The sequence below is a fragment of the Phragmites australis genome, chromosome 7 (genome assembly GCF_958298935.1).
Source record: "Phragmites australis chromosome 7, lpPhrAust1.1, whole genome shotgun sequence".
Classification (NCBI taxonomy): Eukaryota; Viridiplantae; Streptophyta; class Magnoliopsida; order Poales; family Poaceae; genus Phragmites; species Phragmites australis.
This window is the reverse complement of record NC_084927.1, coordinates 32,988,382-33,011,851: the sequence shown is the minus strand read 5'-3', so window position 1 is coordinate 33,011,851 and position 23,470 is coordinate 32,988,382. Positions and strand designations below refer to the sequence as shown.

The window sequence follows — 23,470 nt, the reverse complement described above, 5'->3', positions numbered from 1 at the left end:
ATGACGGTTAGTCACACTTTGAGAAGCATGTTAGGGTTTCATGGTTTGGCCTCAAAACCGTGGTAGCACTGGAGGAGTACGTGGTATTATTGTAAAGCTTGCGTCGAGGTGAAGTCAAGTCGTGAAGACACTGAGGCTGTCCGATGAATGGAGAAAAAAATAGATCAAAATATCGTCGGTAGTAGTTAGGAGTGTACTACAAGAGATGTGTATTTTCTATGCCTATAAATAGAGGGGTAGGGTTATAGGAGAGTATGAAACATCCATTTTAGCCCTTGTGCCACCCATATGAGAGTATTGTGCTAGGGTTTTAGAGGAGAGAAAAATGAATGCTTAGTCTATGTAATACGTGAGAGTTTTGAGAGAAAAAATCTTTATAATCCACCTAAAATAAGGCTAATCTCTTTGAGTAATGAAGTTTATTTTGTTACATATGCTTGAATTCTTCTCCTTCTAGTTTCTCTTACCTTGTGTGCAAGTTTTTTCTCTTCTGTGTTGATTTTTGTTTTTCTTTTTAGTTAAAATTTTAACTCCTTGGGAGGTTGTTTTTTTATACTAAAGACATAAAATTCACATACACATGTATATGTGATAGGATCTTGAATTTTCTTACCTTTAGACCATCATCTTGGAGATCTTCTTCACCTGATGTTCATCTCTTGATCATTGAGTGATCTTTTCTTAATATTTAACCTTTGTGTGAGTATTAGTTATTGATTGGTTTGACATGGAATCTAGTGTTCGATTCTAACCGTAAGACCTATTTTTTTTAGTCTTTAAATTTGGTTTTTAATCTTTCTCCGGAGTCTCTGGACTTTCTGGGTAGGCATAGTTCGCTACATATTTGTATTATGTTCTATTATGATTCTCTTGTAAACGTATGTTGAGTGATCGAATAAGAGAATGCCATCAATTTTATAAAAAATTTGTTAAAACATCAATTTACTTCCTTCTAGTCACCCCTCTTGATCCTACATTGTTAGATGGCATCCGAGCTCCTGCTGAATGGCTCTGATGCACGGTGTATGACATATCTCAATGCAACGCGCTGTTCTACTTGTGTGCTGCTGCTTGACTCTGCAAAATGCAAAATTTCAGTGAACTAGCACCTAAATCATCATGTATGTCTACCTTGATCTCATCCAAGCTGCTGCTGAATGAATTGGATGCAATGTGTATGCCATATCTCAATGCAATTAGCGCACTTGTACATCATTTTTACCGTACATTATTTTTGCCAATATTTGCAATGCTGGAATGAACTACATGCAACTTGTAAGTATGATCTGGCGGTCTAGGCCGCTTCTTTGTACGTATCTAATCCACTGCTTAGGCTGGGACAAATCTATTGTGGAATAGAAATGACAACAAAAAAGAAAAGAAAAGAAGGTGAAGATATTCTACTGCTGTTCCCAACCAAATCTGCCGTGCTACAAAAAAGAACTACACACGAATCTAGTGGTCACCAGTAGTCCCCGCAAGAACATGAACCGCCTTTAAAGTGGTGGAATCGGACGGCATCTCGAATCACGAACTCCCGGCCAGTCACCGACGATATCAACTTGATCACCGTGTGGCAGTCGCCGCAAATGCGCAGGTTCTTCATGATGTGGATCGGCATCCAGGCGGGCAGGCTCATGATCCCGAACGCCACAGCCAGCTTCTCGCTGTGGTGAATCTCGGAGCGTGGGGACTCGGTCCTCACGTACCCGAGGCGCGCGATCCTTTCCATGAGCTCATCCAGCTTCTTCCGAATCGCGATCACCTGTGGATGGCTCACGTCATCCGCTTTGAAGACGTAGACCTTGTTCTCAACCTCCATCCAGCTGTAGCCCGGGTTCTTCTTGATCCCCTTGTCTCTCATCAGCTTCCTCACCTGCGCCGAATCATCGGATTTCCCGGCGTCGGCGTAGATCTTCGCCAGGAGCATGTAGCTCCCGGAATCAGGTGAGTCCAGCTCAAACAAGTGCTTCGCTGCAAATTCAGCGAGCTCGTTGTTGCCGTGTATCTTGCAGGCGCTAAGAAGAGCTCCCCAAACCTCAGCGGTTGGTTTCATGGGCATCTCGTCAATGAGATCCTTGGCTTCTGTCAAATGCCCTGCACGGCCAAGAAGGTCTACCATGCAAGAGAAATGCTCCAAGCCTGGAGATATGTTATGGACCCTCTTCATCATATCAAAATAAGATTTCCCCTCCTGCACGAGTCCGGAGTGGCTACAACCTGACAGAACTGCAACATAGCTTATGTAGTCAGGCTTTGCCCCTTTTCTCAGCATATCATCAAAGATCTCTATAGCTTGCTTTCCCATGCCGTGCTGTGAATAACCAGTGATCATGGCATTCCAAGAAACCAGATCCTTCCCATTTAGGATGTTAAATACTTTTCGAGCTTCCAATATCCTGCCACACTTGGAGTACATTGTGATAACTGCATTTGCAACAGAGATATCTAAAATGAGACCAACCTTAACAGTGTGACCAATAATCTGATCTCCGAGTTTGTTTGAACCTACATTTGCACACCCTCTGAACAATGTAACATAGGTAACCCAGTCAGGTTTGACATCCTTCTCACTTAGCATGGTACTATACATTTTGAGGCCATCTTCCTCAGCTCCGTGTTGTATATATGCACCCAACATTGCATTCCATGTAATGACATTTCTCGTGGGCATGCCATCAAAGAACTCTCGAGCTTTCGTGATGTTCCCCACTTGAGAATACACAGTAATCATGCTAGTCCATGATACAATGTCCCTTTCGACCATAAATCTGAATATAGATTCAGCACTCTGGAGATTGCCACACTTTGCGTACATAGAGATGAGAGAGTTGGAGACGACGACAGCTTGAATCTGTCCACTTTTCATACAAAGTGAATGCAGTTGCCTCCCAAGACACAAATCCATCCTGCTGCAGCAGCCACTTATTAGAGTTGCCAGTGCAAACTGATCAAGTGTCATCAACTCAGCTCTCATCTGATTGAACAACTCAACAGATTCAGTGAAACACCCATACTGCAAGAATCCCGCAATGAGAACTGTCCATGACACATTGTTCCGATCATGTAAAGAGCCGAACACTCCCTTTGCTTCCTTGAAACAGCCACATTTAGTGTACAGCTCAACAAGAGCACTAGCAACATATGGATCAATGCGTGGTAGATTCCGTATCACCTGAGCATGGAGTTGCTTACCCCATGCCAAAGAAAGCAATCTAGCACATGCAGTAAGAGAACTAGTGTATGTTGTTGAATCAAGACGAACACCTTTGTTGCGCATCTCTACAACCATATCAAGGGCTTCTCTAACTCGGCCACCCTGAGACAATGCTGAAACCATCATGTTCCATGAAACGATGTCTCGTTCAGGCATGCTGTCAAAAAGCTCAAGAGCATGGTCAACACCATACGTCTTGGCATACCCCACTAGCATACTGTTCCGACAGAAAATAGTGGGCCTTTGTATTCCAACAAACAACCTTGAAGCCAAATCAACAGCTCCACATCTCACAAACATGTCGACAAGGGCAGCTTTCACCTCGTTGTCATCCTGGGAATCGAACTTATGAACCATCCCAAGCAGCTGCAGCGTCAAACCGCGCCATCCTAGGGCACCACAGGACTTCATGGCACAACCGAATGTGAATGCATTTGGCGACAAATCTCCGCTTTGGTTCATGGACACAAAGGTTTCCAGAGCAGCTAAGTACTGGCCGCTCTGAAAGTACCCCGACATGAGCGTATTCCACGAGGCGACATCCCTCGCGGGCATTCTATCGAACAGCTCTTCGGCGTCGCTCAGGCGGCCGAGCTTCGCATACCCATTCAACATGACGTTGTGGGTGACGACGTTGGGTTGGGCGATGTCTGCCAGCAGCAGGCGGCGGGCATCGGAGAGGGCCCCGCAGGAGAGGTAGGCGTGGAGGAGCGTGTTCTGGAGGAAGATGGCGGACGCGAGGCCCACGGCGACGAGGCGCCCGTGCAGCGCGCGGGCGCCGGAGAGTGCGCCGCGCGCCCCGCACGAGCGCAGGGCGTCGGCCAGCGCCTGCGTGACCGCCATGTGGGAGGCGGCAGGAGGAGGAGACGGTGGTGGCGGCCATGGGGGCGCCACCATTCAAAGGCTTCTTGCGTCGCTGCAGAAGAGAGAAGCCGCCTGATCCAACTCGGCCCGTTCAAATTTGGACCCGAGTTGGTGAATGGGTAAGCACCGGCGCAAACAGAAATACACGATCTGAGTATGAAAGCGTAAACAACATCTTTGCGCCTTCTACTCTGTTTTCCTCCTCTCTCGTTAGTCGTTACTCGCGCGTCGCGTCTCCGAACTTCCCTCCCGGCAGCGAGGAAACCAAACCCGGAGAATTTCTGATCCGGTGTCAGGGTACAGGGGTTTGGTTCAGGCCATGGAGGGTTCGCTGGAGGCGCGGCCCGGCGTCCTCCTCGTCGGCGCCCCCGGCGTCGGCAAGCGAACCATCCTCTCCCGTGAGATCTCGCTGCACGCTTCTTCCCCCCCCCCCCACCCCCCTCCTTCCATTTATCTTTCCATCTCTCGATTTGCACGCGAAACTTCTACAGGATAGAGTAGCTCAACTATCTAGGATTGAAATCCGATGCGCTTGCACATTTGTCGCGTCGTCAAGGAGGAGGAGACCCCCCTGGTTCATTGGTGTTTTGAATGGACACTCGAAACATAGTTGATTTGGAGTAGATGGAGGATTGAACAGGCAAGCTTTCTAGTGTTCCATGCTTCTAGCTGATGAACTAGCTGGTCCAGTTTCGTCCACTGGCTTGCTAGATTCCTTGGGGCTCGGGCCGTGCAGAGATTTAGGTTTATATGCTTTGGCAGAACAGGATCCTTTCTAGTACCGTGAATTTCACTATTTTGTGATCTCTTGGGCGCTTCTTATCATCTGAAATTTCCATATCATCATGACTTGAACTACTGCAGGGTTGCTTGCTGCTGAAATACCGGAAGCACATGACTTGTCCTCGGGTGTGCTTTGTCAGGGGTATGTGATTGCACCAGGTCAAATTACATTGTCGTGTATGTGTGATGTGAAAGACTCATAGTTTTGGATGAGTCTGCTGATATTTGGTAGATTTTATTTTGCTTGATTGGTATGCAGGTGGACAATCGAAACAAAATATTACTCAGCTGATCTTTCCATCTGGACAGCAAATCTCAGGGAAGGGTTTTCTCTTGGCACCCTCCCACATCTAGATCACTTGGCTGCTCTTGTTATGGTCTTCGATATGAGTGATGTCCGAACTGCACCCTCGCTTTGCTCAACCTTTATAATTCCATTATCAAATTACAGTTTGTTTAATCATTTGATCATATAATGTTTAATGTTCAATTCTTCGATACTCAGTGCTAAAGTAAGGTAATTGTCTTAATAATTATGCAGGAATCCTCCTTTCTGACTCTCCAAAGTTGGGTTGCCAATGTTGACGTTCAGAGGTTTGAAGTCTTATTGTGCATAGGAAATAAAGCAGATCTTGTACCTGGTCATGGTGCTCATGTAGAATACAGGAGGCATATGCAAAGGCTTGGGGAGTCAAGTTCTGATCCACATCCTGAATATTTGGATTTTGGGGTAAATGAAAGTGAGGGTTGTGGTTTGTTATCAGGGGAAGAGCCATGCATAGAGATCAAAGCCTCCACTTCACAGTGGTGCATTGAGCAGAACATAGAGTATATTGAGGCTTGTGCTTCCAATGCTGACTTTGATAAATGTAAGTTGTCTTCTGGGCTTAACTGTTAAGTTTTCCTCCAGTTTCTACATCTTTTTTACCATCAAACCATTCTTGTTTCCAGCTCTAATTGAGTATCAATTAATTGTTTGTCTTTTTATGGAACTTATAGTTTTGATAGGCTCTAATGAAAGGAGGCACATATTCTAGCCAAAGTTAGATATTTAATTGATGTTTATTCAAAACTAACAGGTCTTTCGGTGGATGGTGATAGCCAAGGCTTAGAGAGACTCTTTGGAGCTCTCTCTGCACATATGTGGCCTGGAATGATTCTGAAATCTGGAAACAGAATAACTGCTCCATCCTTGGTTGAGAAAGGTGAGTTAAATCAGGAAAAACATCGCTGTGAAATTTTTAAAAATCATAAATGACTAAATTGGCACTGATGATTGATGTGGTGAGCCTGCTTGCTTTGCTCTATTAAAAACTATAGGATGACGTGGCATGCTAAGCTGGTTCCTCGATTAAATAATTTCAGTTACTAGAATGTGCTGAATCTGCTGACCCTCTTTTGCAGAACAAATGTTGCCCAATCTGTGCACACTATGCTACTTTACATTATTCAATTTAAACCCATCTATTATCTTGGCCTGATTATTATTTATTTTCATTTTGACAGAATCTACAGATGATGAATCCAACTATGAATTTGAGTACGAGGTCCTGTCCCATGGATCTGATGGACACTGGGAATTCAATGGTGAGTCAAGCACATCCAGAACCTTTGAGGGATTAAATCAGGCTAATGATACACATGATCACACACACCAAGTTGTGAAGGCTGATGCTGATTCCTCAGCATCCAACCTTCTCCAGAATGATACTTCCACAGAAACTACTGGAGAAAATACTGCAACTTGGAGCCACAAAACCGATGATAGTGGTCGTGTGGATAACACCAAAGCAGATGCTGACGGGAATCATCAATCTGACGCCCCAGAGGTTACCAAGCTGTTTGAGGATGAGCATTATGGCCTTGATGATCTGGAGCGGCTAATGTCAGAGATTGGAAACATGCGGTCCAACCTAAGGCTGATGCCTGACTTCCAGAGGAGGGAGATGGCCGCGAAGCTAGCCATGAAAATGGCAGCCATGTTTGGTGATAATGACGAAGAGGGCTTTGAGGATATATAAGCAAATTCATGTATTTTGACTTATTGCTGATTTCCGGACAGGAGTGCCGATGATGGCAAGGTGGTTTTGTATAGGCAGATGAGTACCTGGCCACCTAGGGCATTTTTTGTTTGTTTGTCTTTTTCTTCCCTATTGAAATTTTGCTCCCGTTGGGTGTTCGATATAGTTGCTGATGCTACTGTTGTAAGATGTATTATTGTAACTTATTTCCCTTGAATCTGCTGGAATAACTTTGAGACTTATGTTTTAAAGTAATTGAGAAAAAATCAGGTGATATACTGTGGAACATAAATAAGAGAAACTTCCAAGTTACTGCACATTTCTCGGCTTCAGAGGATGATAAACAGGGTCCACGGTTGCATCTGAAATGTTTCTGACAAAGAAAATATCCATTTACAACATCTAAGTGCACATCATAGCGATGCTCCGCATTAACCACACACTATGTAAAGCCAGTGAGCCGATTGATCCAAAATTTCTCTATCTGCAGCTAAAACCTGAGAACGCTACACAACAAAGCAAATACTACCGAAGAGTTCACGATACTCGAATTCTATTGCCTTTCCAATCTTTTCGATAGTGAACTGTCATCAGAGCTATGTTTACCAGAGTCGATGATTGGTTGTCCATTTTGGTTCTCCAACGAGTCAAACTCTGAGCGTTGAAGACTCCCAGATGGCTCACCTGATGACCTCAGTGGTTTCTCATTACTCTGCGTACTCCTTGGATCGGACGGGAATTTTGTAACCTGCAAACCATTGTTGAGATTCAGAAGCATTATCCTGGAGGCTGTTCACAAGACAAAATTAGACTTGTTTGTTCAGTTGTTCAGATTTCAGAAGCATTTGAATCTCTGAGACAGTATATATCTGCCAATATTTAAGCAAAATATAAATATGCTTTTGTTTGTGACCTTTTAGAGGTCAAAAGGATCATGTTTATAGGCAAGCACTCACATCATTTGAAGCCTCCAGCCTTGTCTGAAATGCTTCATATTCAGCTTTAACACGGGATGGAACACCATCCTTTTGATAAACATTCTGTTTGGCAGTCTCCTCGTCTACTTCACTTGAAGCAGCAGTGAAAGGGTGGTTTGCTGGAATCCATCTAACTGTATCTGGATCAACATCTGGTGGTAAGGAATCACCTTCTCTAAGAAACACAGTGGGCCTTTTCCACTGATATGCGTGTGATCTCCTTTTCTGATGCATTGCTTGTTGTTCTTTCGTAAGCCTAACAGGAGCCAAACGGTACTCCTTTCCAAACATTTTAGCAGTAGAAGTACCCTCATCAATCTTGACTAATGGATTACTGAAAGGATCATCATACGTGCGGAGCTTTGCACTGCAGGAATTACTTCAGTCAAAACTATTGCATGATTCAAAAGAAATTCTTAGAACACTGAACAGATGGTTTAAAACAAGCAACTTTCCACATTAGTACAAGGGTTTTCTTTTATCATTTATGTTGCATTAAATATGAACCCCATTAATCCATTATTGGTTCCTTGAACTAAAATTCCAATAGCCATGCCAGTAAATAGACAGCAAGTAAAGAGTATGGTAAGGCTTTGCAATGACATGAAGCAAGTTACTAGAGACACAATAAAGGGCAGCAACTCCGCACAAACATCAGCACTGCAGCGCGATCATTTGAATGGAAAATTAAAGCAGTGTTCTAGGTGATTGAATAATGACTACTTACTTATCTGAGGCGGATATGATGATTCAGTATGTGCCATGTGGCCAGCTTTAGTGACTAATGTTGAAGAGAATGCAAAATGCAAGTTTGAGGAGAGAGCAACGTACATCCCTCGCTGCCCTGATTTTAACTGCCCACGCCTTACTAGATCAGCAACAGAACCTCTATTAACATGCTCTCGACTTCTTACGATGACCTGCCTTGCAGCAGCAGCCAAAACTGCAATGCCAAGACAGAAACCAGCAACAAAATTCGGACCAATGTTTTTCCGGATCTGCATGAAAATAAAATGTAGAGTTCAAATGGTGCAAAAATGGCACTAGATATCACTGGAGTATGATCATGGTAAAGAAGGCAAAGAATTGGCTATTAACTCTAATGCTGGAAAGAATAGACATAAAGAACAGTAAGCTGCACACAATATCTAAAACCCAGGAAAGTATTGCAGATGGTGGCAAAAAAGCTAGACCTACAAAGTTCAACCGATTCCCTGATGCACTGCAGAAGTGCAGATTGCTGCAGGAGCATCATGAACAGTGAAACAGAGAATGCCAAGTATCACACCGTAGCATTACATATTTCGGATTTTCATAGTTTCTTCACATGCTTTCAGCGGCAGTGTCTACTTAGATCAAATTCAATAGAACATCGGTTCGAGCTAATATCATTTGTCAACTTAGGTTTTCATATCATAGAGAAAGCTATAGGAAACTAAATTCCACATTTATGCAAAACTACGACTTCCTAGCACTCGCCGCGATTCACTATACTAGGCTAGCATCCCTCCAAATCAATAATCATCTCGTAATGAGATCAACCAACCCCACAATTCAAATTGACAGATACACCAACTACCAAGGGAAGGAAACAAGCGTCGTTACCGAAACAACAGCAGGGGGCACGGAAGCGACGAGCGCCCTCAGGTCTCCCACCCTCCTTTCCAAAGCCCCTACCTTCCGCTCCCCGCCAGCAACGCCATCCGTGTCGACCGAAGCCCTAATTGGCCGAGGCCGCCTCGCCCTCCCGCGGAAGGGTCGGAATGGGAGGATGCGGAAGGGGGCGGTGGCGATGGCAACCAAGGCGGGCGCCATTGCTTTGCAGCCCTCGCATGGATGGGGGTTAGGGTCCGGGGCTGTGAGTGCTCTGCCTAGGGCCCGAGGTAGGAGGGGATGGAGACGGAGGCCATGGCTAAGCGTCCCGTCGGCGCAGTGGCTCGAGGAGGTGTTCACTGTCCACTGAGACAGTGACCGTCACCGTCGGGCCCGCATGGCGAGCGGGCTCGAGAAAAGCCCATGGGCCTTCATATTCGATGAACGCGTACATATTCGATTTTTTTTATTTTTTTACATTTTCTAACATTAATATTTAAATAAATAGACCCTTAATAAAAAATGGTAGGAATATGTGTTTACCACTCTCTGAAAGTACTGTAAAGGGCAATAAGTATGCTACTATAGCACGGGTATCCTTTACCGCCCTCTGACAAACGATTAGATCTCACACTTACCTTACTGCATATACTCCTTACCGCCCTCTCAAAATATGGTTAGGATTTACTGCCCCCTTGAAAGAGTGGGTAGGCCTCACCTCTTGGCACACTACACTGCAGTACCCGTACCGCCCCTTATCATTTTTTAAACGACGGTTATGCCCCTTACTACCCTCTTAAGGAACGGTTAGTCCTCATGCCGCACCCCAACGTTATAAAAAGGCTAAAATTCAGCTAAAATTGTCATTTTAATCCAGAAAAAAAGAAAGAGAGAGGGAGGAAGAGAGGGGGAGGAGAGGAGAGAGAGGCAACACGATGAAGCTCTACTATTTTTGGTCTGTGAACTTTGGATCTTAATTTTCGGTAATTTTTCTATACTTATATTTTTATTAGTAATTAAAATATCACTAGATCTTAGGTTTAGTGACATAACAGAAGTTACATTATATAAGACATAAGGTTTAGTAAGGTAATCAGAAAATAAAGTTTTTCTATCTTTTGTAGTATATTGTAAAGATCTAATTCAACATGGCAAGATAACCATCAGATGTATAGTTGTATTTAGAGTACGGTAATTTTGATTATCTAGATTTTACAAAAATAGTGATATAGGTAATAATTATAGATAATTATAAATTTTGTTAAGTAGAAGAGGGTTTAATTATTTTAAATTGGTTTGTTTGCTTAGGAGCAATATTGATGGTAGTGAACTAAACGTATTGTTAGGTGGTCATCGGTTCCGATAATCTTGTCAGAGTTTTGATACTAAGAAGTATAGTTTTTCGGTATTAACGTTAGATATATTTTTGGATATTTTCAGGTATGATCGATAAGCTATATCTTCAGATATATTATGGTGAGGGTCAGATTGATTATGGTCATAGCGGTGTAGATCTCTCTGTATTTTAGCATGACATCAAGGGATTTAGTAAAGCCAACGTGAGAACCATAGTGGGTGTGTGCAAATGGTTGATGCGTTATTTTCAATTGAATCCCTAACAATATGAGCTTAAGTTGAGAGCTATGCTAAGTCATGCTACTCAGGGGTACTTTAGGGAGCTCGTCTCGATTAATAAGATATCTACTTGAAGGCGGTACGTAGATATAGCATGTGAACGTGGTCTCTATCTTGTGCTGTTAGCTAAGACATACAAGAAGGATCTAACAGAAATAAACGCTGGGGAAGCAATAACAGGAACAAGTTAGTCAATGGTGGATGAAGCAGACTCGACAACTGTGGGGGACAAGCAAGACGTTGGGGACGTGTAGAAGATGCAATCGAGGGGTGTAGCCGACGAGAAGGATCACATCTCTAGCATAATTGAAGAGATGAAGAGGGAGGATCAGGAGCTCGAGGAAGCCATTGATCCGACGAGGAGTAAAGTGCTCATGTTCCTGCATAGTGGAGGAATTAGGAATTTTTAAAGCTAGTGGTCAGCGGTGGGCATCAGACACTATGGGAATATCATGAGAACAAGGTATCCTAGGAAGCTATGTACTCTAATAAGGAGGTTGTTATTGATGCAGTGAAATACTGGTCGTTGTCTCTTTGGAAGTAAATCAAGGTTGTGAAGTCAAGCAAAAGGGAGTACGATGTCAAGTGTTTGGTGACTAATTGTCCAGGACGGGTGCACGCATCCAGGGGGGAAATGGGTTGACCACTAGGAGTACTCAATAGTTAGTGACTATAACTGTCATATTGAGAAAATAAAGTTCTTCCACTGAAACCTTTCATTTACTTTTGTTGCCAATGTTATACTGAGAGATTATGGACAACCTAAACTATGAGCCACAATCAATGATCAATAGTCTATGCTATTGAGGAAAAATTCCAGTACACAATAAACTACGCAAAGGTATGAAGGTCGAAACAGAAGGCTATTGAGATGAAGTTTAGGTCATACGAAGCATCATATAACAACTTACCACATCAACTAGCCACAATATGTGCGAGAAACCCTTAAAGTTACTTTAACATCAAGCATTACCCCTTTGATTGAAAAGGCTAGAAAGCAAGTATTGCAGTGTGTTTTCTTTGCATTTGCGGCAAATATAAAGGCATTTAGACACTATCGATCCATCATTTGCTTAGACGGGGCGTTCCTCACTGGGAAGTATAAATAATATATATTATCTGCAATTAGGGTAAACGAGAACAAGCAAGTGATGCCACTGGAGTTTGCCTTTGTGGAGAGCGAGAACAGGGATTGCTGGTATTGATTCATAAGCGGGTGAAGCATGCTACTGTTATGGACCGGCCTGATGTATGTTTGCTTGATGATAGGCATGCAGGGTTGTTGTAGGCTTTGCTGGATATACAATATAGCAGTGTTCGATGATGTGTAACAGCAAAGTGGCTTGACTTGAAGTGCAGGTGGTGCACGAGGTATATTGGTGCAAACTTTTATAGACAATTCAAAAACAATCACTTGATAAATCTTTTCAAAAAATTATGCAACCAAAACCAACAGAGAAAGTTCAACACACTATAGACAAGGCTAGACAAACAAACCACGAAACAGTCAGCCGAGGTAGCTGACACCTGAGAGGAGCCAATTGCTCTTTGGGAGCCTATGCAGTTGCCCGGGGTTGTTGGGCCACTGAGTTAACTTACGCCAAGTTACCACGTGAGCATGTGCTAACTTGTGGACTTTTTAAGGCCCTACAGTTGACTAACCGATAATTTGGCATCGTGCCGTGTTTTGCAGTATACTGGTTGGGATTGCATACTTATGACTATATCCAACTTGCATATACATGGGAATGGAACGGAATTCTTTTAGAGGTCACAATACTTGTTTCGAGTTGCACGCAATCAATATGTTTAAATTTTGACCATCAATATTTTGATTGATCTTTTGAAAATGGTGTAAATAGACTTGTCTTCATAAGTTGTTTTATATTTTAAGTATATTTTATATTAGTAATTAATAGTCAAAGCAGTGTGTTGGTGTGTTCGTGCTGATGTTCAAAACTACATTCTTTTGTGAATGAAGGGAGTATTAGACAACTACTGACAAGTAGCACTACAACTTCTACTACATAAAATACATACTTTGGTAGCGGTGGAGAACTACGACTCCTATCATCTTGGACCCAGACACAATAGACATCACAAACCAAGCAACCCTCATGTCTATCGCCGATGAATGCCAAACTCACCATGTCTATTGCCTATGAATGCCAAACTCGATAGATTTCAAGTTCCTAACTTTTACAGAAGTACTCTCTCTAATTGCAGAAAAAGAGTCGTTTCAAAGATCGACACAATTCTTTCTTTTAAAAACATGAGTAGGAGCGCCACTCTTTCATTTAACAGAAGTGAATCAAGAAATAATTTCAAAGTTCTTGTTACATAAATAAACATAAACACTATAACACCGGGCTTTTGGAACAGTCTCAGAATACCCAAACCTTGGGTAGCGAAAGAAGGAATTGTTTGTAGCGCCTGAGCGGGTCGGTGAATCTGTCGGCTATGAAACTAATATTGTTAACATATTTTGACCAATTCACTCATATAATAGAGGGTTGTAGGCCAGTAAAATCTTTCCTAAAAGCCTTTCCAATTAGAGTTTGGAGGAAAGCATGAGCTCCAGAAATCCTTTTATAGATTTCATCGAGTAATTTCTTACTCTATGTATGAGAGATGCACTTCATCAGCACTCTGTTGGCTCCTCTTCGATAGAGAATGCTATCGATAGGGAATGGGCCGGGAGAATAGCCTTGGCCCGATTGCCTGCACAGTGAAGAAGCTCACGTCTCCTACTTTGAGAACGTCTAACATGCAGGCCATCGTTTCTTTCACTGCCCCTATTTGTCGGTACTTAATCACAGAGTTGTTTGATTCATTCCAACATTTTGCAAATTGGACTAATTAACGACAATTTTGCAGGGCAAGTTTGACCGTCAGTACATAGAATATGTTGACGATCCTATCTCCCACCAAATCGCCACCTACATAACAACTCTTCACCAAGAGATTGACTCTTTGCATGAGCAGTTGATCAACATGGTTGCAAGTGGCCCGCCACCAGCCCCTGGACCAAGCCAAACATGGGTGGTCGGCATCACGTTAGAGTACCTACCATTGTGTTGCTGCAGACGTGAAGATTGCAACTGCCCATGCCACATGTATGAGGGGCAGCCTAAACCAATGAGGCTTGGTTAGAATATGTTCTACCAACAAGAAGTAATGAAGCATAAACCAATAGTTATTTGATGCACTTCTTGTTGGCCGAGCATCACTTTTCAAAATGTTAGTCCCACATCTGCAATTCCACAAAAGGTTATTCCCAAGATTTACCGTAGCAGTAGATAGGTTTCGCTTATGTCGTGTTGTAACCTTGTTGTAATTGAAAGTTCTTGATGTCGATTAGAGGGGGGGTGAATAGTCGATTCTGAAAATTAAAACTCAGCAGCGGATTAAACAGTGTCCGAAGACTCTGGGTAGGTCCGGATACTTCGAGTTCACCCGGAGTATCCGGACTATACAGGAACTCGAAAAATAAAGTAAGCTTAAGAGAATCTACTAGAGACTATGAGCTAGCACAGTACCTCTAAGATGGATATTTTCTACTTAACAATAAATGTACAATTAAATACTCGTAAGCAATAAAATTAAGGTAAATCCTCAAATAGCAATTTGAATGAATAACTTGCAAGAATTTAAATGGAGACAAGATTTAAATCCGAAGTTCAGGCACCTCACAAAGAAGTGCCTACGTCTCTGTTAAGGAGCTCACAAAGAGCCGGGTCTTTTCCAACCCTATCCTCACCCAAGCGACCACAAAGATCGAGCTAGCGTTCTTACTCAAATCGAGGGTAATACAAACTCTCCGTGGCACTCCACAACAATTGGGTGCTCTACGGGTGACCTCTTGCCGTCTAGAAGCACAAAGCTTCAAGAGAAAAAATTACACTTCGCAGCTTGGCAAGAACTCAAATACTCAAAGAATTTCTTTTTGCTCTCTTGCTCCAAATCTCACTCCCCAAACCAAACTCTCAAATCTTAGCAAAGATTGGGCACTATAGGGGTTGGGAGGGTTATTGAATGCTCTAGAGAGAGTAAATGAGCTGGTGGTTCAGCAAGCCTTAAATGAGAGGGGTTGGAGAGGTATTTATATTTTCCCCCCAAAAACTAGTTGTTACTGTGCAATTCAGGCAGACTCAGAGTCTTCGAGTAGCACAGAAAACCGCACACCTAACCTGTCAGAACTAGTCGTTACACTGACCCAGAGTATCCAGGTTCACCCGGAGTCTCCGGGTAATACTTCGAGAAAAACTGGCTAAAACTCTAGTTTGGAGGATGCCCGAAAGATCCGGAAGCATCAGACATCGGAGACTCCGGACCAACTCGGAGACTCCGGGTAAAAACCTTAGCTAACCGAGAGCCTATCTCAGAGTCTCACTCGGAGACTCTGGAACTTAACAGCATCCGAAGTATCCAAACTAACTCGGAGACTCCGGGCTTTAAAAATTAAATCGTAACCGAGAACTCTTCTCGGAGACTCACCCGGAGTCTCCGGAACATTTGCACTGTCTGGAGTATCCGGGCCATCCTGAAGACTCCGGGCACATAATTAAAGCCTAACTGATAGCTCTACTTGGAGTCTCACTCGGAGACTCCGGAACACCTACAGAGTCTGGAGTTTTCGGACCAACCCAGAGACTCCGGAACTAGACAAAACTGTCATTTGATCTCGGTGTTCGTGAGTGATGGTGTCTCTCAAAAATTGGTTTTTATAAAATACTTTGAGCACTGAGACACTACCAAAACTACAAAAAATATTCCTCTTAATAGTACAACATTCCTAAGACTCAAAATTCAAATTAAAAAGCAGTTGGAATCTAAGAGTCTCTTCATGTCACTTCTTCTTTCTTTCTGAGGGGCATGGACATTTTTTATCCTTTTTCAACGGGACTAAAACATATTCATACACTTAATAAAATTATTAGTCCCTTAATTATTTATCATCAATTATCCAAAACTCACAAGAGACCTAGATACACTTCCAGTAATAAATTGTTCTTGACCTCTATTCGATTTCAGGTTTGTATCTAACTTGGACTAGGGTGCGAACATTAAGAAATTACTCATAGAAATAATAATATGTTACGTTTTTAAGTCAATTCACTCATATAAAACTGAGGTCAAAACCAAGCGAAGTGGAAAAATATCTGATTTGGATAATTGAAGGAGAAACAAAATCTGACTTTGCGGTTGAGGGAGAAAGATCAGAATCTGGCAAGAGTCAAGAGGAGGCAAAGATAGATTTATTCCTAAAGAATACTCTGAATGTTGTTCCTAAGGTTCAGCCCATCGCGGGTCAAAAAAATGTTCGGTCCAACTCAACGATGGATGGCTATTGGTACTCTACGAATATATAGAATGCATGCTTGTTTAAAAAAATTGTATGCATAGTTTATTGTCTTTCGTCGACCGGCAAAAACGTATGGATTTCGATGCTCGGTGTATTAAATAATTGGAGAGATGAATATCTCGTCCATTTAGTGGGTGAGAACTAGATCTCACTCGCTGAACGGACAAGATCTCGTTTTCATCCACTAAACATACGAAATATTTCTCTCTTCAATTATTTAATACACTGAGTGTTAAGACTCACAAATTCTCACCTGTTTAACGGGGCGAGTTCTTGTTCTCGCCCGTTAAATGAGCTACGGTAGTGTGTGTTCTACCCTGTTGCTCAGGCCTCCGGTGACGTTTAACGACTGGCAGAGAAGCACTCTCACGGTCAGCCTCATTGTCAGGAATAACACCGAGCAAAAGGTTGTGTCTCGTCTTCCAAGCTTTACTCAAAAGCCACCGAGCTAAGCTAATGCGTCTCCCCTGCCCCAACCACATGTGTTCGCTAGCCCCAAGCCAACGAAATCTCAATTCCAGTGCGATCCATGCGCTGGTTTACGTTGCAAATGCAGGGTGCAGTCTGCAGCTGAGTAACCCTTTTGCTTCAAAGCAACGAGCCTCCTCTCCGTCACACACTCCACCCAAATCGCGGGGCCGTGCAGGTCTGACGCCGGCTGAGGCGTGTGTGCATTGCAAGTGCATGCTCGATACTCCTAGTTGTTAAGCACTCTCTATCCAAAGGAATAAGGAATTGCTTTGTGTGCTGTGCCGAGCTGCACAAACCAGTTTTTTACATTGCAGCGTCGAGCAACCCTGTGCTAAGGTTGCCAGAAAAAAAGCGAAGGATAACCGCCAGAGCTCTTGTGTCCAATCATAACCGAAAGTCTCCATTTGAAACCATAAGGTAGACTAGTATATTTCTAAATTATTGGAGTAATGAGCCGCGTCAGATGAGTGACGTCCTCACCAATTATCCGGTCGTAAACATTGCAATTGCAAATTGCAATATTACTTAGAGGGGAATGGCACCTGACTGACAAAAGCAATCGTACCACCCAAACTTATTTGCTTGGTTTTTCTTCGTGCTCTTGCAGTCCCTAATACCATGGCCAAGGACTTTTCTTTCAGGCTTAGATTATTGTTGTGAATGTATTTTCGATCTTCTCAGCGTTTTAACGGTTTTCGTCGTAAAGATATTTTTAAGATTATTTCTTTTAGAATAAAATTCTCCTTTCACTTGACGATTCCATTAAAAAATAAAAAAAATAAAAACGAGAAAGAGAATAAAAATAAAATAAAATAAAATGAAAAGAATATAATTGAAGATAGTCTCACCTAATGAGTTCAGTACACAAGTGTATCATTGATAAAGTGAGCACCCATTTTAGCAATTTTTCTGAGCCAGCTCTTTACTGCACCCACTGTAAGGAGGAGACCAGAGACGCTGTTCCGTTCAAGAACAGGAGGATGGCTGAATTCTGAACATACGGTACGCCACATTTGTACCGGATCAAAGTGAAATATCCACCTATCGACACGCACGCCTAGGCCCGCCTGGTCCAAAATTTTCCGCCAGATCTGACTTGTGTTTCGCTGCCACGAGCACGTGACACTTCCAATGCCAAGTGAAGGCAACGGTGACACTGTGACACCAACGAGTAGCACCTGGACACGGGCCACCGTGACCCTCTGCTCTGCCTGGGCGGCGGCACCACCAGGCCGGCCTAGAGATTTTGGTGATCCGAAACAAAATTAAAAATAGGGTCCAATCGAATCGAAATATTAAAAAAATAATCATTATATAAATTATAAATAAAATATTTGATGTATTTAAAAAATATTTTTGATAAACACTTAATGTATATCTAAAAACAACGCTAACCTTAAATACTTTCTAAGATCATCCTAAATAATTTTTTCTAATATTTCTATATATAAAGTCAGCACTCTTAGCTTGCAGAATTTTTTTATTATAACTATTTCATCAATTTCTTTTTGGCTGGCTAAAACCCAAATCCATGAATAACTATGTAATTGTGATTATCAATTGACTAGAATTTAAAGTGATATATATTTGTTACATCACAAATACATATTTATATGTATATGGGAGGAAGCCATTTCGAGAGCCCAGCGTGACCATCCCTCCTACCAGAAGTAAATTATATAAGATGTGGTCTTACATATAGATCCCTACCAGATAGCAACACGTGTCCTGTGCCACGAGAAAACACGTACGCAGAGATCACTAAATCGAAAATATCTCATAAGATCTTTCCCACCAAATCTTATATAATTTGCTTGCCCCTCTTGTCACCTCCTCCTGGCCGGCCCTGGGCGCCGCGTCTCCTGCTTGTTGCCTCTGCAGGAAACCCAAGCGCCAACTGCTGCGGCGTGTCCCTGACAGGATGGACCCACGTCACCCTTATTGGCAAAAGCATGTGGCCGAGAAGGCTTCGAGTTGCAACGCCAATCCATGGAGCTTGTGGCCACGGATCGCCCAGTCGTGCCTCTCGACAGCAGCAGCAGTACATAATGGCTTGCTCGTTGTGCCTATCTATTCGGGCGGGGCCTTGGTCTCGTGGATCTAACGTGTCAAAAAGTGAATGAGCGGTGGGCCACGGGAAAGCTCCAGCCCTCAGGAGCAATTCAAGATGGCTTCCTCGTTGTGCCTATCTAGTCGGGTGGGGCCTCGGCCTCGTGGGTGTAACGTGTCAAAAAGTGAGTGAGCGGTGGGCCAGGGAAAAGCTCCAGCACTCTGCGCTTTTTCTATCCATCCGAGCAGCAGGGACAGTCGCGTCCGTCTGGCGTCTCCAACTTACGTTTTTTATAAGATAAAGTTCAGATAGAGTTCTATAAGCCAAGCAGCTTACGTTTCCTCGCGGAAAAAGTACCAATGACGTATTTTCTAGTAAAATAAATTTTATAGAATTTTATCTTATAAAAACTTTTTCATATATAATGATATATGCATACTTTCTTTTTTATTTTTAATCTAGCCGTTAAATTATCTTTCAAATTTTATAGAACTCTATCTTATAAAAATACTCTACTGTGTAATGATATATGTACGTTTCCTCTCTTCTTTTTATACAGTTATTAGATCACGAGATATATAATATGGATAGAGTCTCACGAAATTTTCTATAGAAATAGTCATATAAAACTTGCTTTCGGTGGAGGGAGTGAATAGAATAATATTTCGCAGGAGATCCAAAACGCAAGATATTTGTCAAGATATTTTAGCAGGAGAGTGCAAAGTCAAGCTCCAAGATATTTTAGCAGGAGTATATATCTTGCTTTTGTACTTCGTTCCTTAAGAGAACTAACCTAGTACGCGTGATATTTGAAGCAAAATTTGCTGAGATCTCTGGAGGAGTTCGGCTTCCGCTTTTCCCTGAGCTTTCCATCGAGCAAATAGCCTAACAATATCTTGACACATCAGAAAGCACCACAGGGCCAAAGGCGAAGGAGGGAGCCGGATGGATAGGAACGAACACGCCTCCGTGCCGTGCAACCCCAGGACTGGACAGCGCATAGTTTTACTCGCACCCAGCTCGCATAATTGCGCTGTGGATTGCTGCCGCCAAAGCCGAACGCTGCGCCGGACGGACTCGTAGCTGTAGCTGAAGCTGAAAGCGCACCCGTGAAGCAGCCACGGCCACAAGAATCGAGCGGCGCCCGGGAATTCTCCGCTCCGCTGGATTATTCGGCGACGGGACGGAAAAGCGCGCACGGAAAAGGGGCGAGGAAAAATATCCCAGTCCGACGTGGCGCCCTGGCCTCTGCCCTTTTTCTTTCCGCCCCTCTTGCCTTCTGGTCGTACGCGCGCCGCATTTCTTGCCTCCTCTCTTCTTTTCTCGTCCCCTGCCTCCGCCTCCTGCGCGGCAAGCAGTTCTTGTTCTTGGGAAGATTACCAGGTCGTCGACTCATCGTTGGGTTTTGGAGCTTGTTCGCCTTCTGTTGTTGCTCAGTTGGCGAGGAGCCAGTGAGCTGAGCTGTAGCTCGGTTTCTGTGGAGATTTGGCTGTGCTGATTCAGAAATCTGGAGATGGCTCGTTTTCAGGTAATTAGTGTTTCTTTCTTCAGCTGTGATGATTCTGGATCATTTCGTGGAGTTTGGAGTAAGACATGTTCTTGCAACTCTTTCTTTCATGGAAGATGCATAATCACCTTTTTCTTTCACCAAAAAGATGCTTGATATTTTTTGAGAAAAAGATCATTTGTTTTTCTGAAGCTGTGCCCAACCAAATTTCCTTTCTCTTTCTGAAGGAAATCAAGGCGAGATATGATCAAAGATCTGCTGCCGATCATGTTGTCCATGAGAACTTCATGGATCATCTGAAGAATCCTCTGAACTCCGGTGTTATGGATTTGCCAGCCGAAGAACGAGAGCCTAAGGTACAGTACACCTTTGCCGCAGCTGAAACTCACTTGCAAGGCAAATACAGTTCCACTGCAAAAATGCAAATTCTGTGAATTTAAGACCTTCCTGACATCAAGTTCGCTCTCTTGGCTTAGGCGCGCAAGCCTTACACGATGTCGAAGCAAAGGGAGAAATGGACGGAGGACGAGCACAGGCTGTTCTTAGAATCCCTGCAGCTCCATGGCCGCGCCTGGCCACGTATACAAGGTACGTGCCTCTGCAATATGCTTGTCTGTTCATCAGCTTGTGTATGGCCATGTGCAGTATCTTTTGCGAACACATGTGCAGCATCATAGTAAGCAGACCTTAGCTGATAACTGGTAAAAATTGCAGAGCACATAGGCAGCAAGACTACCGTGCAAATCAGGAGCCATGCTCAGAAATTCTTCTCCAAGGTCTCATTGCCTTTCCTCGTGTACAAAACATCCCATCTGACTTGAAAATTCCATGGATTGTGTTGCTTGCAAGCCGGTGTAAGTCGCTCAATCATGGACAGCAGGTGTTATCCAATCCGTGTTTCTGATTTCCTTTTGTGTTGCGCTCTGCAGGTCATTCGACAATCCTCTGGTGATGACAACTGCATAGCTGCTGCACCACAAATTCAGATTCCTCCGCCGCGGCCAAAGAGGAAGCCGGCACACCCGTACCCGCGCAAACTAGGTAGCTCACCCGGCAAGGATGTCTCTGCACTCAAACAGCTTGAGAAGCCTCAGCTGCAGATACAGTCCCTATGTGAGCAGGAGAATGGGTCGCCAAAATCTGTGTTAACCACATCACAGATAGGGTCAGATACCTTGGCCAGTGACAGCAGCGGATCGCCGGCCTTGTCAGTTGACATGGAGGAAAGATGCCCCACACCAAGAATAGCAGCTGTCGAGGTAGCTGCACAAGTGCCACCTTCCAAGGTATATTCTTAGCAGACATAATAAGATCCTTTGCAAAGCATATGTCCTTTTAGCTTGCAGGAATACAAGGTATCCAAGTAACCGACCTTCACCATATCAACACACTAGTAATTCCTTGGAATTTTGGGTAACTTGGAACTGAAATTTGGCTACGTGACACTGATGCATCGTTTGCAAACATCATTTAATGGCATAGTAACATCTAAATTCTGATTCTGACGGATACCTTACATATGATTCAGGATGGCAACGGCAATACTGTTTCCAAGGATGTGGCGTGTGTAATACCTGAAGGTCCAGTCCTTAGGCTCTTCGGCAAGAGAGTTGTGGTGAATGATTTGCATCGGCAGCCAAACTCCAATACTGGGAGCCTACAAAATGAGGTAGACATGGAACTGGATGCTTCAGCTGAGACACCAACTAGTGGAAGTGGGAATTTCCCTTCCTATGGTGCAGCAGAAGCAAGCACATGGAGCCCGTGGCTGACCGGTGCACAGCAGTTTATGTACTATCTTCCTCAAGGGGAGGTTTTATCTGTGCATTCTGCTTGCCAATTTTTCAGCTACGATAATGGAACCATATCTTGCACAGTGTTGAACCCACAGGCAGTTGCCTCAAATAAGCAGCAAAACCACCGACCATATCAAGCTGCAGACTCCAAATTCATGAGGGAGGAAGGATCTTGGATGGAGTCGATCACAACCTCCAGCAGCGTGCCTGAAACAACTCAGAATTCAGATTCTATAGAATCTACACAAGTAAACAACAACGAAGACGAAGTGATACATGTTCATGGTTCAAGAAAATGTGTCAGCTCAGCTCCAGTTCGCCTTGGAGGTTTTGTGCCATACAAGAAGTGCGCAGCTGAAAGCAAGATGCTGCGGTCACAGGCGCATGACGAGGATGAAGATGGAGAGATGACAAGGCTGTGCTTGTAATTTTGTTCCTCGCTGCTACTCTGGATGTTTTGCTGATGTAGTATACAAGTCACTAGTACTGATGTTTTGCAGGAAGAACGTTCTGCTATTACTTACGAGAGGCAGATTGAAACCGCTGAAGCAGTCTTCCACAAATGGACAGTCAGCTGTGGTTCCTGTCTGCCCATGTATAGTTCACGACTGATGTTTCCATTTTCTTCTTTGCTTGTTTGTAATTTTCCTCCACCGTTGTAGTGTTGGAGGTTTCAGAGATCAATGGTTGTCATGCAGCAGTATTATATTTGCAGTAGGAGACAGTAATTTTTTTTCAAAACTGAACCATCAGGAGAGCCGCCTCTTATCTTAACAAGAAGAAAGCTTAATGGGCTAATAGGCTGAAGTGTTCGGTTAGTTAAAGGAAAACCGAGAAAAAATATACAACAGAGCAAGCTAAGAACCTAGCTAAAGAGATAGGTCTAGAACATCGCAACAACAAACAACAGGAAAAAAGTAACTACAAGAGCCAATAGAGAGGAGAATCATAACAACACCGCTCCAGAGAGACTCCTAAGATCCAACGACTCAAAGTGATTACACGTAACCTTAAAGACCGATAACCGTAATGATCTGCAAGAGTATAAACGGTGGTGGGGAAGGTGATCCATCAAAAACAGCTAGGTACTTCAATGCAAGGCGAGCACTTCGACAGACCTTTGACCCATCATAAGATCTCCTGCGTCTTGGAAGTATCACCTTCAGCGGTGCAGGTCGTGATAGAGCACAA

At 43.4% G+C, this 23,470-nt stretch overlaps 4 protein-coding genes across 4 annotated transcripts; 2 read left to right on the top strand and 2 right to left on the bottom strand.

The window, feature by feature from the left end:
- Window positions 1-1,149: 1,149 nt before the first annotated feature.
- LOC133924846 (pentatricopeptide repeat-containing protein At3g26782, mitochondrial-like) lies at window positions 1,150-4,218 on the bottom strand. The gene has a single exon (XM_062370574.1). It carries the CDS (start codon window positions 4,112-4,114, stop codon window positions 1,463-1,465), a length of 2,652 nt encoding a protein of 883 aa, XP_062226558.1. The 5' UTR covers window positions 4,115-4,218; the 3' UTR covers window positions 1,150-1,462.
- Window positions 4,219-4,249: 31 nt separating this feature from the next.
- LOC133924847 (uncharacterized) lies at window positions 4,250-7,123 on the top strand. The gene is made up of 6 exons (XM_062370575.1): window positions 4,250-4,479; window positions 4,946-5,006; window positions 5,124-5,259; window positions 5,406-5,733; window positions 5,944-6,069; window positions 6,371-7,123. The coding sequence occupies exons 1-6, from the start codon at window positions 4,401-4,403 to the stop codon at window positions 6,883-6,885; spliced, it is 1,245 nt and encodes a 414-aa protein (XP_062226559.1). The 5' UTR covers window positions 4,250-4,400; the 3' UTR covers window positions 6,886-7,123.
- A 132-nt stretch (window positions 7,124-7,255) lies between these two features.
- LOC133924848 (protein MULTIPLE CHLOROPLAST DIVISION SITE 1-like) lies at window positions 7,256-9,806 on the bottom strand. Its single transcript, XM_062370576.1, has 4 exons — window positions 9,468-9,806; window positions 8,694-8,860; window positions 7,842-8,229; window positions 7,256-7,633 (listed from the first exon to the last, which is right to left on the bottom strand). The coding sequence occupies exons 1-4, from the start codon at window positions 9,675-9,677 to the stop codon at window positions 7,439-7,441; spliced, it is 960 nt and encodes a 319-aa protein (XP_062226560.1). The 5' UTR covers window positions 9,678-9,806; the 3' UTR covers window positions 7,256-7,438.
- A 10,216-nt stretch (window positions 9,807-20,022) lies between these two features.
- On the top strand, window positions 20,023-22,982 carry LOC133924844 (uncharacterized). Its single transcript, XM_062370570.1, has 6 exons — window positions 20,023-20,504; window positions 20,711-20,839; window positions 20,960-21,071; window positions 21,198-21,259; window positions 21,413-21,769; window positions 22,012-22,982. The coding sequence occupies exons 1-6, from the start codon at window positions 20,490-20,492 to the stop codon at window positions 22,705-22,707; spliced, it is 1,371 nt and encodes a 456-aa protein (XP_062226554.1). The 5' UTR covers window positions 20,023-20,489; the 3' UTR covers window positions 22,708-22,982.
- The last annotated feature ends 488 nt before the right edge of the window (window positions 22,983-23,470 follow it).

Excerpts from the sequence above, each read along its gene's own strand:
- LOC133924844 (XM_062370570.1), top strand. Across the intron at positions 21,072-21,197 it reads CGCCTGGCCACGTATACAAG|AGCACATAGGCAGCAAGACT; the intron begins GTACGTGCCTCT and ends TAAAAATTGCAG. Across the intron at positions 21,770-22,011 it reads CACAAGTGCCACCTTCCAAG|GATGGCAACGGCAATACTGT; the intron begins GTATATTCTTAG and ends CATATGATTCAG.
- LOC133924846 (XM_062370574.1), bottom strand. The coding sequence starts at position 4,114 with ATGGTGGCGCCCCCATGGCCGCCACCACCGTCTCCTCCTCCTGCCGCC.
- LOC133924848 (XM_062370576.1), bottom strand. The coding sequence starts at position 9,677 with ATGGCGCCCGCCTTGGTTGCCATCGCCACCGCCCCCTTCCGCATCCTC. Across the intron at positions 8,230-8,693 it reads AAATCAGGGCAGCGAGGGAT|TGCAAAGCTCCGCACGTATG; the intron begins GTACGTTGCTCT and ends TAATTCCTGCAG. Across the intron at positions 7,634-7,841 it reads GGCTGGAGGCTTCAAATGAT|GTTACAAAATTCCCGTCCGA; the intron begins GTGAGTGCTTGC and ends AATGGTTTGCAG.
- LOC133924847 (XM_062370575.1), top strand. The coding sequence starts at position 4,401 with ATGGAGGGTTCGCTGGAGGCGCGGCCCGGCGTCCTCCTCGTCGGCGCC. Across the intron at positions 5,734-5,943 it reads CAATGCTGACTTTGATAAAT|GTCTTTCGGTGGATGGTGAT; the intron begins GTAAGTTGTCTT and ends CAAAACTAACAG. Across the intron at positions 6,070-6,370 it reads TCCATCCTTGGTTGAGAAAG|AATCTACAGATGATGAATCC; the intron begins GTGAGTTAAATC and ends TCATTTTGACAG.